This window comes from Salminus brasiliensis, chromosome 8 (genome assembly GCF_030463535.1).
Source record: "Salminus brasiliensis chromosome 8, fSalBra1.hap2, whole genome shotgun sequence".
NCBI classification, from domain to species: domain Eukaryota; kingdom Metazoa; phylum Chordata; class Actinopteri; order Characiformes; family Bryconidae; genus Salminus; species Salminus brasiliensis.
Genome location: NC_132885.1, coordinates 17611427 through 17625224, shown reverse-complemented (window position 1 = coordinate 17625224; position 13798 = coordinate 17611427). Strand labels below are relative to the sequence as shown.

Sequence of the window (13798 nt, the reverse complement as noted above, 5' to 3'; positions counted from 1 at the left end):
TGCTGTTTTAAAAAAGGAAAGAAAAACCTGCACTATGGGTGCCCTCTTTTGGACAGCTGTAAAAATGGATCTGAAGTGAAGGAAACATTTTTGCCAAAGTAGTTTTACACAAATCTTCAAGTTAAGGCTCATTTTATACTCCCTTAACTTGCATCCCGTTACTTGTGTAACATCTGCTGCCCATATGCTTCTATACATCCTTTACTCTGGCATTTATGTTAAGCTTTACCATGTCCATGTGGCAGTGGTTGTGTTTAGCTTGGACTATTGGTTACACTGCCCCCATAATTTTCCATTGCTACTGCTCCATATCCATTTTTAACTTTCAGCATAAATGAGCTTTTATGCAGTTTTCGTGAGTGGACTCGTGCAGCACCACCAAAGTGACTTAGTGCAGAAGCTGGTGTTCCTGACTGGACTCCTTTCTCCTTATTACAGCTCAGTGGAGCATCAAAATGACCAAACTTTCACAGCTGACATGAAATCCTGAGCTCTCCTGTTTTTCACTCGGCACAATTCCAAATCAAAGACTGATATGGAGCAGTTTATTTAATCATTGGCATTGACAGACTGTGGATCTAACAAAATGTATTAAGTTCTGCTGTAAGCATACAATGCCTAAAGATACATTTCTGATTAGAAAGAGGAAATGACAAACGCATGCCAGTTGGGTCCAGTTCTGTAAGTGGAGTGGAATGCATAAGGACATGAGAAAGCTGCATTACAGACATTACAATCCAGTATTATCTAACAATGCATTAGGAGTACGTGTGGTGTCAAATTGTGTCAGTTATTCTAATGCCTTAATACTGCCAGGCAAGCGTAAAAGTCTGAGCCCTCTGCTACATCTGCCATTAGAGATACACCTGATTCATGGTTCGGTTTAATTAAATATACAAAAATGTAAAACTATAAGTTAAAATAACATTCAAATGGAGCACAGGATGTCGAAAGTCTTTGTTTTAAGCAGTTTTAAACAATATGTACAATATTAACCCTGTGCTAATGAAGGTTAAGGAGTAAAAAAAAAAAAAAAGAAAAGAAAAGCAAGAATTTTATAGCAAAATCCCACATGGTTTGATGCGTATCTTTCGTGGTGCTTTTAGCTGGTGTTCTTAAATAGAACTAGATACTAAGGAGAACTTGGTCGGGTAAACTATGTGAGCCAGTGGAGTGCGCTTTGCCTCAGTGGTTAAATACTGTATTGCAAACATGTACTTAGTGGTGACAAGGTGCGAACACCTCTTCATTAGTCCAGTTTTTGTTTTTAATAAGAACTGAATCAAGTATCACTGATGTGCCTTACCTGTTGGTTGTACTCTTTGGTATATACTGTATTTATACTGAAACAGTTACCATGTCAATCTATTTAGGTCTTTTCAATATTCCCACTGAATGAGTGGCACTTGGGCACCAGTAGTTACTTAACTGGGTAACGGCTTTGAAAAGGTCCACTCTCTGCCTTGGGACTAAAGGCCGGCTTTTTAAACAGCCTTTTTTTTATTTTTATTTTTTTCCTCCCCAAGTTTGAAGTGAGCTGATTTTCGTACTTGGTCCGCTAACACTGATGACTGGAGATGTTAATGCTTACATTATGTACACTTCACATTACCTTAGTACCACCTACTTTACACAACCCTTCCATATTTCTCTACACTCCCACCATCTCTTAAATTTCTCCAGTTTTTAAAAGCTACAGCCATGTGTGGTTAAATCTGCTTCATAGCTTTTCCCCCCATTCGGCAGCACTGTTTTGTATTTGCACAAGCCTAACAAGCCTGGAATCTTTAAGGATACACTTAGCCCTTGTTAAAATACAGGAGAACCACACTGTGCAAAGCGATATGACAATTAGCACTGGAATGTCAGAAGTTACTATGGATTTTCATAGTATATAAATGAGTATGTGTTGTAAACAGCTGTGGACCGTTTCCCGTCATTACTCTTGCCACAGAGAAGACGGAAATGCATCGTATAATGTGCATTTGTCCAGTTTTTGAAAGGGAAAGCCAGATCAAGTCCTATTGCTTGAAGTAAAACCACGTACGACGTATAAAAAACAAACATCTGAATACACAACGTTAAATTTAGGCACTTGGCTCGTCAAAAGTAGCTTGGCCTTTTGACCTCTCAGAGCAACTTCCACAGTCTTTCCAAATCCTTCCCTTCAGTCCATTTTCACAGAGAGGCTGAAAGGCCCCCCGTTCCACTCCCTCCAATGCCATCCAATCACATCCGCTCTGCCCTCGTTACATGACCACCTCTGCATTGTTGATTGGCCGCAAGTTCTGATCATCGAAGCGTCTCCGGACACTCCTCCTCACTGCATCAGCTCGCCTGTAAGGCTGGTTTCTCAGATCTGACGGAGGCATAAGATAAAAGACTTTATTAGACACGGTCACACTCTTCTGGGGGAGGCTGGGTGTGCTGGCAGTCAATCGGACAAAGGCAGCTTGAGTTCGTATGAAAAATCAGGAGAAATGTAAAATTTGGTGCGTCTCCTCTGCAAATGTCGCTCGAATCGCTTTCTTGCCACTAATGGGACAATTGTGAGAGCACTGCTGACCACACCCGTGAAAGAGGTTAACCTCTTTGGAGAGAAAAAGCTTATGCCCATCTGTGAAAGGCAACTACTCAAGGTTAAGGTAATATTAATGCATCTAAGTCTATCCTACATTAGTCAGTTATACCTCACACATGCAGTACAATGTGAAAGGACTAGCAGGGCTATATGTCTGGGGGTGTATCTGAGGTAAGTGTTCCAATGCCTAGAATGTACCATCTATCAGAACTAATGGAATAATGAAGGAGAATCTAATCAGGTGAATCGGATAACGCTGGAACAAGTACCTGCAGACTCTGCCAGTCTCAGTTATCAAACTTAAATAGCCCTGATGTGTTTTAGAAACGATGGACATAGAGAGAGAGAAAGGGAACAGGTATTAAAATCAGAACAAGACATGGAGGTTAGGTAATATATATATATATATAGAGAGAGGGATAAATAGAAAGAGATGCTTGCCAGGTTTGAGTACCATCCATCACCACTGGGGTGCTACTGGACGAGTTCCTTACCCTCGAGTGCACATTGGGAAATTTAGTAATATTATTCTTCTTTAAGGCTGAGAGGAGAGGAGACAAAAACGGAGGTTAAAATTAAAGCCGAGGTGACCGGACAGAAGGTCACTCCAAAAGGTGGACACCGCAAAGCACACCGAGCCAAGCTGCCCAGGGATCAGAGGTCACGGTTGCAAAGTTGCAAGGTCAGGAAGGAACATTATTAGGTGTGTGAAGAAGCGCTAGGGGCTAAACAGAGAGCACAAGCATTCACTGAGCAAACGAAAGCAGAACTGCTTCGACGGTTCGTCTTAAACACTCAAGCTGCTTTGCACATTGACCTCCAGCGACACACGCTAGAAAGCAAATACCACACTACGCATGAAGACTTCTGATAAACAAACCAAACGAGAAAAGAAGAACAGAACAATGGGGAACAGGAAATGTATATGTGAGCATGGAGAAGGTGCAGATTAGCGTTTGGCTAATAAAGTGCGCATGCTCATGCAGACAGATGCACAAGTTTACTCAACTGCATGGAAGGGAGTATTCGAGTAATGTAATGGTGAAAAGCAGCAAGCAGAGACCCCTTCCCCATGCACCATGCAACAGGTCATTAACATGACCCCAGCAAAGCCTAGCTGGCACACAACCCAAGCTCAGCCAGGAGGGGGAATGCTAGCAGAAGGAAACAGCAAAGCGACTGGAATGGAGTGATGGAGGAATCAAACATCATGCAAACAATGCAAAAACAACAGTAATGATATGATACACACATATTCTCACGGACACATGAACATTCAAGCAAGTCACAATGGCACATACAAAGCCAATAATGCCTTAAGAAGTATTTACGCTCCGTCAGAGATCCTTGTTTTTAAAAAGGAATTACCCATAATGAATGAACTAATCAGTGCTGTCCTTGCTAAAACCTTCTTTCTCCATTTTGGCAATTTTTTACTATTTGACATCATGTTTTGACATTATGTCAGAATTTCATGATGAATGGACCAATAGAAATGCACCAAAATGACTTTTAATTAGTTTACACTGACTTTACACTGTTTTTTTTTCCTTCTCCTGTAAAGCCATTGCCATTGTAGAGATACAAGGTTTTTGCACGAATGTGACAACATACAGTTTAGTTTCCCTCTCTGAATTATCGTACAGCTCTATTTTTGTAAGCAGGTTCCAGCGCAGTTGCAAACTTCAGCTGTGTCTTAGTCAATCGTCCAACAGGGGGCGCCCTCAACACATTGCTTTAACACACCCAATCTGGGTTTGACCTTATCTTCAGAGCGTTATAATAACTGCAAATAATGAAATACGACTCTAAAGGGCAGGGACAACTGCACTGGCATGGGAACTGCAGCCGGAGATCCAGTGAAGCTTCTGAGATTACTACGCTCTAGTTCTCCTGACTCTAGAAGAGTGGCTACAACTCTGGCATCATTGGCTCACTGTGACATTCCAATTGCTGTGATTTGTGACAGTGCTGGTTATGTTACGCTGGCGGATATGGATTCTTGATGACACACTCCATGCAGAGGAAATGGTGCTGACATCATTCGCTCACCTCCCAACCATCCCTCTTCATGCAGGGATTTTTAAGACGGGAGGAGATGGTGATATGGATACACCCACATGACAAAACACACACACAAAAAAAATGCCTGGACCATATCCAAAGGGGTGAGTAAGTAAGTGAGTGAGTGAGTGGGTGGGTGAGCGACCCCCAAGGGAAGGAAAATAAGTCCAATTCCCACCCAAAACCTTACGGATATGAGGTGTGAAGGGGTGCACATGGTGAATAAAGGAAGAGATAAAGGAAAGAGAGCAGACGCTCTTTCCAGCAACCTTTAATAGAGAGTCTAAACTTTAATAATGGAGCTCCTCATTGAAGAAGCGCGAGCCCCGTTTGGCCGTGCGCGCGGTAAAGGGCACGGTCTTCAGCACTGCATCCAGACAAAACAGCCAAACATACACGCGCGCACACACACACACACACACACACACACACAGACACACATACATAAACAAACAAAAACACAAACACAGTTAACCAGCATAGCAGCTAGCACGTTAGCACAGCTACTGCACCTACAGCAGCACAGCACAGTCAACACAGTAATGGGTTATTAATAGGGGTGAGAAAAATAATGCATCACGATTCTCTAAAGAAATTCCACCTTGATACAAAATGACAATCACTTTTTATTATTATTTTTTTGTTTGTAGCTTAATTTTGCTATAAACCAGGAGGTAGAGCTGATGATTTGCCCACAACAATATCATAATGGTTTTATGATCAAATTTTGGTGCTCTGAATTTTGGGATGTGCTTTATGATATAAATGCAATATCATAAACCTAGAAGACATCTTAACCCTACATAATATCTCATAGGTGGGAATAGACAAAAAGGCAGTAGTTCAGTTTAGACCTGGTCATTTCATGTGACCAGTTCCTGTGTTGTAACCTAAAAAGTTTTAGCCACACGCATTTACACTCAGAAGTCCAATGCATCTCTGCTTAGTCAGGCTGAAGTTTAATCACTGCGTAAGACAGATTATGCAAATCAAATGTGTCTGTTGTGCTGCAATTATTACTGGTTATAATAGTATTTTTAATTATAGATATAATTACACTATTTTAAATGCCGATTTTGCTCAGAATATGTTTTATTGTGTCCCAGCTGAGCTCAAATACAGCAACAAAAAGCTTGATGACAGTTGATGAATGCACTTGTGTGCTTTTCCTGACGACCACAAGCGTCAAAAAAGATTTTGTCTGTATGTATTCTGTCACTTCATGGGTGGGGATTGTTTTTTAAATTTGGTGTAAGAAATGAATTGAATTGAAGACGATTTATGTCAAAAAGGCTCCAGTGTCTCGAATGCAAAATATGGCAAACTTCCCTTTAAGTACCGACAATATCCACAATATCTATAAAAGCATATTGTGATGTGACCCTGAATCGTGAGGCCTGATCCTTCCCACCCCTGGTTATTAGCATGTCCTACTATTGGCTATGGATGATCCTAAGGCAAAAGCTAATCCCGCTGTAAGAGAGCAACATAAAAGCTTATCACAGCCAACATTCCACTTTTATTCATCATATGCTAAAGCCTGTCAGTTCAAGCACGCCTTTGTTGTATTGCTGATCTACTGGGTGCTATTGCAACACCTCAACCAAACATGACGAAGGCTGTGTAACACCAGACTTCCAGGCGGCTCAATTCTGAAGTTGCACGCATTGTGCCCATAAGAAATGGAGCGTTTAGCAATAAAGCAGAGCAATTATGAGAGCGGTACGGAAATTGATCTACTATTTGATAAACTACTAAGAAAAGCCAGCACACGTTTTGTATATTTATATCTATATATAATTGCATTGGATTAGAGTTACCAGTAAGTTATATTAACAAGCTTCTAAATCTACAAGGGTTAAGCTCAGTCACTGATGGCTAGATACTGGTTAGTGCTTCAAAACTAATGTTAATTGATAACACTTTTACAAAGCAAGAGCTATGCATGCACACTGCTCTAGAGCACATCAGCTTCAACACAGTCACTTTATGGCAGAGGACACAAGGAGTATATGTGTGAGAGTTTGTGTGTTTCAGAGATATAAAGTGAATGTGTGTGAGTAAATATCTGTGTATTAAGTGTGTGTGTTTTACCCGTGATAATGTCCTCGATCGCTCCATCCTTCCCTTCGTAAACATGTCGACTGTCTTTCACCTGCTTCTTCCTCAATTCAGCTATCAACTCCTGCTGCTGCCGCTTATTTTTATGAGGAGACTGAAGAGACACACACACACACACACAAACACATGTATGTGTAATTTGAATCTGGCTGTTTGGCTGTTCCTGACTAGATTTCATCGTGAATGGACATATAGGAATGCTCAAAATGCATGCAGAGTGAAGTTTCCCTCTTGCGCAGAATTCTCAGTTTGGAAAAAGGAGGGTGGATTGCATAAATATGATATTGCATGGTGCAGTATCAGCAAGCTATAGGTCACATGTACAGTAGGGTGCCGTACTTCTCCTAGTTGGCACAACATTGTACAATAGGTAAAATGCTAGTATGGACCACACCCTGGGCGGCTGAAACAGGAGGTGATGGAGTTCTGGGCGGCTTTGTGGTGCATGAAGCGGAGCCCCCCTCCCGTTACTGAAGCGAGCCTTAGAGAAGAAGGGAGGAGATGGCTTGGAGGTGGGTGCAAAGTTGTTGTTGTGAAGTGAGAAACAGAGGGTAAATGTAGGGTTGAGGAGGAAGAGTTCAGGGTGTGGTCCATCTCCCAAGTTTTAGTGATGTCATAACTGGCAAATAAGAGACCATAATACTGAAATACTGAAGCTCATATTGGTGAAAAGGTTTGAAATCAATTAAGAAAAGATAAGATAATATACACCTTTATAAGTCCCACAGTGGGGAAATTCACTTTAAACGTATTTATTTATTTTATATATTTATTTTTATGAACCAAAATGAAATTGTTTAATTTCAATTTAAAACTCCTTTAATTCATACACCCATGTGCAGTAAATGCTTTACCTTCTGATCTTCCTGCTCCATCATGGCTTCCTGCTCTAGCAGCTTTTCCATCATCAACTGCTCTTGCCTTCTCCTCTGCTCGTTTTCCTCTTCTGCTTGCTAAGAATAAAAGTAAGGTAGATGAACCAAACTGTGAGTGAGTTCTTGTAGAGAACTTTAGGATGTATATGACTGCAATGATTTTGGAGATGCGACTGGCTGCTTTACCCTGTATGCCTTCACAAAGCGCACAAACACAGGGAAAAACACTGAAGGAGGCGTGGTTTTGGAGCTCTCCCCAAAAAACTTCACTGCCTCATCAAAGGCATCCTAAAGGAGAACAACAGCAGTTTAACTAAAGAGAAAAGATCAACAGAAACTGGCTGCGACACCTACAAGTTTAACACTTTAGCTGTCTGCTGTCAGCTGAGTTTCACCAGAGTAAAATAATGTTTCATATAAATCAATAAACTACCTGTGCAATCTTAGCATCATCCTGTAATTTTTTGAGCTTGCTCTCATTGTGCTGTATGAAGTCTTTCAGGAGTGTATTGTGGCCATGCATGCTGTACTCTCTCTTAGTCAGATCCATCCCTCTCTGGAGCTCTTTTACATCCAGCAACACGTTTTCCAGAGAGACTACAAGACGAGAGAACAGATAGCCTCAGAACAAAGAGGAACCGCACAAACAGTGTTTATGAAAAAAGAGCAAAAAGAGACTGTATTTTAGACATGTCAGATGTGTTGCTTGAGCTCTAAATATGTAAATAGACCTTCATTCTTTATCAGATGTATTTACTGTACCTGCTGCAGCCTTCTCTACATAATGGAGCTCATTATAGAAGAGTGACACCTGCTGGTACTTCTCCTTTACTACATTTGCAATGTAGTGCAGCAGTGTTAACTTCCGGTCTGTGGATTTAGTGTCTAATAACTGGAAAAGACAAAATCAGGTCAGTGGAATGTGGATGTAGGATTTCACAAGTGTAAATCAATGTAACTGAGTCTTACCAAGTCTAAACTTTGAAGTTTGAAGCCGTACACTGCCCCTCTTTTACTGCTGTTCATGTAGTTCCCAAGAGCCAAAATAATCTTGGAAGAAAAAGAATATTCAGTAAGACATTTATACACCGAAATACACGTAGACATATGTGTATTTACATAGAAAACAGTGTCATGACACACTAACCTCTAGGATCTTCTTGAGTTTCTGTGAAGACTTGATAGACACAGATGCTGCAATGATGGCATGCAGTTGCTGTTGTATCAAAGGAGAAAACAATGATGTCAAACAAAGAAGCTTCAGGTCATGTCATTTTCATCGACTGTGCACTCCCATGTCAGTAAATGATTATATTAATCTGGTGGTTATCGACACGAGCAAAAATATTCCATCATAACAGGTGTATTTGCGGCTTGTGGAAGCTCCCGATAAGCATTTCGTTGTGTGTGTCGCAGATACCTCATGGCGTTTAATTCTGTGGCAAACACTCATACAAGTCATACAACACTCAAATCCAGAGGACCCATAGCCTACATAAGTGTTATGATCATGTAGCTGCTAAAATTATATTATTATAAGTTAATATAAGTGGGTTATGAGATTATCGGGTTATCACGTTTTTTTTGGAGGTGACGGCAGCACGTAGCCACTCACCAAGATTTCTTATGTGAGAATCGGTCATAAATTTAGTAATATAATGTAGTAAAATAACACTACTCCACCTTTCCATGTTAAACAAATCCCATCCAAATAGGGCTTATGAGATTAAAAAAAACACAAATGTAAAAACAGATAAAGTCAGGTATTTTTTTTTAAATGTTTTTATATTTACTATAGATCATATATTTACCGGCGTGAGCATTTGGACACTCTCACAGAAGTTGCCTACAAATGCCATGATGGTCATTTTCTGCATGAGACGCTCAATCTTGCTGAACTGCATCATGAAGCGATCCTCATCGGTGAGGTTTTCCAGTGGCTTTCTCTCCTTCTCATACTGACGCAGCGCCTTCACTTCAGGCTCTGTCGGGATAAAGCGCATCAGACACTCCACAAAGTCCACCGGCAACGTCCGCAAGTCAAACCTGAGAGAAGCAAAAGCAAATACACAAAGAATAAAAAATAGAGCAAACCAAAACCTCATTCAAAACTCAAAGTGCTGACAATGAACTCAAATGGAGGTATTTTTCAATGATCCACACTGATCCAAAAGAAATTAATGTTTTCATAATGGATTATATGAACAGCTTTCTGAGCATACACTATATAGACTAAGTATTTGGACATTAGTTTATTCATGGTTTCATACAAAATCAAGAGTATTAAAAACAGTGGATCTTGCTTTTGTTGGAGTAACTGTCTAGGAATGCTTTTTTCTTTATAGATTTTGGAGCATTGCTGTGTGTTTGATTGTATTCAATCAAACATACTTGGTACCCCTCTTGGTACCCCTTTAGCCCACACCTGGCATTAGGCATGGTGCCAAAAGGTTCAGGATTATTTGCTTCAGAGTGTCCTATTCTATTGGCATTGCTTCTCTACAGGAACTAGAAAAACTGTGTGTGCGTTTGCACATCTGTGTTAGCAACAGGTACAACTTAAAGTAGCTGAATGAATTAATTTAAAGGGGTTTCTACACACATTTGTAGTAGAGTAGAGTCGCTGGAGTTACTGAGCTTTTTTGTTTATTGAAGTGTCATGGAATAAATTTCTGTCAACTGTCCTCAACTACAAACAAACATGAAGACGATTAATTAGCAATGGTGTGTGCCTTGACAGCCTCAATCAGAGGGCAGAGCACAGCATAGTTTGGTTTTTAAAGAATGTCATATAGGCTGACAGTGTTTGTTTTGTGTGCTGTGGATTTGGACAGATTGAGTCCAGAGTAATGCATATTCATACAGCACAGGAGATAAACAATCTAACAAAAAAAACAACAACACTGGTACAAACTAACTCTGGCAAGTTTATACAGATGAACTGGGAAATGACAGTTTAGTTTAGATAAACAGATCTTACATCTGAATGGCTTTACAGATCTCCTCTGGAGTCTTGCCCACTTTCCGGAGCGTGATGGCTAGGTTTTTGGCCCTGTTAGAGTCCAGTAAGGAGACTTTATTTGGGCCTTTCTGGATGGTCTTCTGCTTGCTGGACGTGACATCGATAGCAGGACCCTGAGCTCTCGTCTTAAACATCTCTTCAAACTCATCTACATTCAGATCCTGATGGAAACAAAAAAGCAGAGGAGCATTCCAGACGTGTGAGTATGACAACATATGAATAAATCCTCCAGAGTTAATTTTTTGTGTAGAGCAGATAGATGTAAAACGTTTGGAATGGTAAAAATGGAGTGGTGAAAATGGTTTAGTCTTACCTCCAGGATCCTTTCATCGTCAATCTCGTTGAAGACGGTGCCATTGATCTGGTTGGGCTTCAGTGCCACCCAGTTAAACACTGGCAAGCGGAACTTGGTTTTGATTGGCTTCTTAATTTTCACAGCTATGGCACAAAAGCAAAACAAAACATATATTTCAGATGTTAGAACAAATACTGTGTGATTGATTTCATCATCCCAAGCATAGTGACTTCTTCTGAGTTCTTAAGTGCTTAATATTTGGGAGGTGGGAAAGGGTGACTGTGGTTAAAAATGCAGGAGAAGGGTAAAGGCTTCAATATAACGAGAAAGCAAGAAGCTGCGGAAATACATAGTCTGGCTTTCTGTCTAGGGCAGCATTCAATCACAGTGAGGTGACAGGGAGTGAATAAAAGTGACTCAGTTTCTCGCCACTATTCTTGACTGATGCTTCTGTTAGGATCTGACTGAATAGCTTTAATATGTGAAGGAGACAGACTGGCTTTCCTGCTCTTGAGAATGTCTGATTTACCAAACAACTATTCAATCCAAAACAGATTCTGCAGTACAGACCTAATAGTATGAAGTAATGGAGTATGCACCATGTTGCTCTTTCGGAAGAGGGTAGTGACTAAGAGTGGTGACTACTAGAGGTCCCATTATACAATACTATGACAATACTTTTGCAACAACACTAATCTACAGTTCTACATTTGTAAACACTGGTGGCATTACATGTATTGCTATACAATATACAGCAAAACAGAATTGTGAAATAGGCTTCATATTTCCTGTATTGTATATATATATATATATTTTTTTTTTTTTTTTTTTTTTAGATCTAACGCTTTTATCCAGAGCCATTTACACTGACAGGTGAATGGAATGCATTACTGAAGGACTGTTATTTCTAGAACTGCCTGGATGAGGAATAGAACCTCAGACTCCAATGTGCAGGACAACAATGACCAACATGTTATTCAACTTCTCTCGTCAACAAAGTACCATAATATTATGTTGTATCAACATTCTTGCCCACCCCTACTGGTAAGTGGTTATGGGATAGGATGGGGATTACAGTCTGCTTCCCACAAGTGCGCTGCAGGTTATCGGTTGGGTGATAATGTGGTCATGCTCTGTGTCCGAGCTGGGAACGAGGGTTGTAGAAGTGTGTAGTAAGCTGCATTCTTGGTTTTGCGCAAGTCTTTCTATATCTGATAACAGTTCACCTGTAGTGGCATGCCACTGTGTTTCAGCATGCAACACACAGAACAAAGACAGAGGTGCTGGGAGACTGGCATATGATATTTTTAGTCCTGATTGGTTACAAGGAAAACTTAGACATAAGGTGACATCCGATTTTGGACTGGTGTCCACATATAATTTCACTGTCAGCAGACGCAATCTTTAAGGCAGACTCTAAAGAGTCAAAAATGGCTGTGCAGAAGTTCTAGAATTGGAGTTGGTTCCAGTGCGGTAAGGTCTGCTTGTGGAGAACAGGCTTTCTGAGTGTTGTCATGGATTTCGAGGGCTATGGGTAAGGGTAAGAGGCAAGGCCTCGTTTCTCATGGGATGTGTGGTTTTATTTTTTGGCTTGTGTGTCTTGTCATTTGCTGAACTATGCAAAGTGAGGTCTAGAGAATGTTCCATTCAGGATTTGAAACGGCCTGACTAAATTGAAGGAAAAGTCTTGCAACACGGCATCCAATTTCATGCTTGGCTTGAGAAGGAACAATCAACGTGAACTGCTTTGGGGCTCCAGAGATCCAGGCTTTACAGAAACACTGACTGGAGTTCTGGTGCACATTTACCTTCTGGGACTAAAAATATCATCTCCACAAATTCTACACACAAAGACAACACTGTCAGAACAAACGCACAATACAGCAAACCTACAGAACAGTTTGATGGGTCCCTCTACGTTGGCACAAAAGGTAGAAGAGAAACAATCAAAGAGAGAGAAAGATCATTAAGATCAGCAAGAAAGTGGCCTCAGTTTCCAGGGACATGATCATGCATTTCCTGTTACATAAAATAGGTCAGTCTTTGACCTGTAAACAACAGCTTGTTTAGTACAGAATGAAAGAGTATAAGACTTGAGATCTACAGAAAAGCTAGAATTGCCTTAAATGACCTGCAGTGAAGGAGCAAGACAGTCTAATCCCTTCAAGGTTAACATACCACATTACCAGTGAAAGCATTCAGATCGCCTATGACCATTGTGAAGCTCATGAATGTGGCACAAAAACAGTAACACTGGTTAATCCATGTTTCCCTATGGTGACCCAACTCAACCACTGAAAAACACCAGCCTTAAAGTATTTTAGGCAGTTTAATACTGTATTTCTGTGGCCAGGGTACTGTGATGTGACCAAGTCATTAAATTGGCCTGAACAGGTAACAGGAAGTGATGGCTCACTCATGGTAAGTATAGCAGATTAATCCTAGTCCTGAGCTAATCGCAACGTGAGTGCTAATTCTGCTTTTGGAAAGTCCTTCTGGTGTAAGGCTGAAAGTATTAAAAAGCTTAGTCAGTTGCAGGTTCTCGATAGCAAGAACGTTCTCACTGAATCATTTCAAACCTTTCAATGTTTTATCTTTGTTTAGTCTGGGTTGGGAACACAGGTTTTCTGTATTCTCATTAACATAAGACGGATGGCAATAGTAGTGTGACTGTGCCTCCATCTGACTGTGAGTGAGTCAGCCAGGCCTGACCGTACTGGCTGGGAAGCTAAACAGTGTTAAGGCTCAGTGAGTAAACAGCCTCTGCCTTACTGATCATTATCACTCTATGCAAGGCCCAGCCTCTCTCAGCCTCACACGCTCACTTACAGTGCAAAAAA

The 13798-nt window shown here is 40.7% G+C and overlaps 1 protein-coding gene across 9 annotated transcripts in view; it reads right to left on the bottom strand.

The window, feature by feature from the left end:
* Nucleotides 1-531: 531 nt before the first annotated feature.
* Nucleotides 532-13798, bottom strand: part of fmnl2a (formin-like 2a) — a 68799-nt gene continuing 55532 nt past the window's right edge. Inside the window, exons 16-29 of one of the 9 annotated variants that reach the window (XM_072685881.1) lie at nucleotides 12852-12872; nucleotides 10977-11101; nucleotides 10622-10824; nucleotides 9453-9687; nucleotides 8789-8857; nucleotides 8611-8691; nucleotides 8404-8533; nucleotides 8075-8238; nucleotides 7828-7929; nucleotides 7621-7719; nucleotides 6740-6860; nucleotides 3023-3122; nucleotides 2851-2891; nucleotides 2274-2359 (exon numbers count right to left, since the gene is read on the bottom strand). In XM_072685881.1, the coding sequence (XP_072541982.1) occupies nucleotides 2882-2891; nucleotides 3023-3122; nucleotides 6740-6860; nucleotides 7621-7719; nucleotides 7828-7929; nucleotides 8075-8238; nucleotides 8404-8533; nucleotides 8611-8691; nucleotides 8789-8857; nucleotides 9453-9687; nucleotides 10622-10824; nucleotides 10977-11101; nucleotides 12852-12872 (1460 nt within the window). In that variant the 3' untranslated portion in view covers nucleotides 2274-2359; nucleotides 2851-2881. Of the gene's footprint in view, nucleotides 2360-2850; nucleotides 3123-4914; nucleotides 5013-6739; nucleotides 6861-7620; nucleotides 7720-7827; nucleotides 7930-8074; nucleotides 8239-8403; nucleotides 8534-8610; nucleotides 8692-8788; nucleotides 8858-9452; nucleotides 9688-10621; nucleotides 10825-10976; nucleotides 11102-12851; nucleotides 12873-13798 lie in introns of those variants that run through there. The other 8 variants (XM_072685883.1, XR_011980021.1, XM_072685885.1 and 5 more) reach the window with 8 other exon arrangements.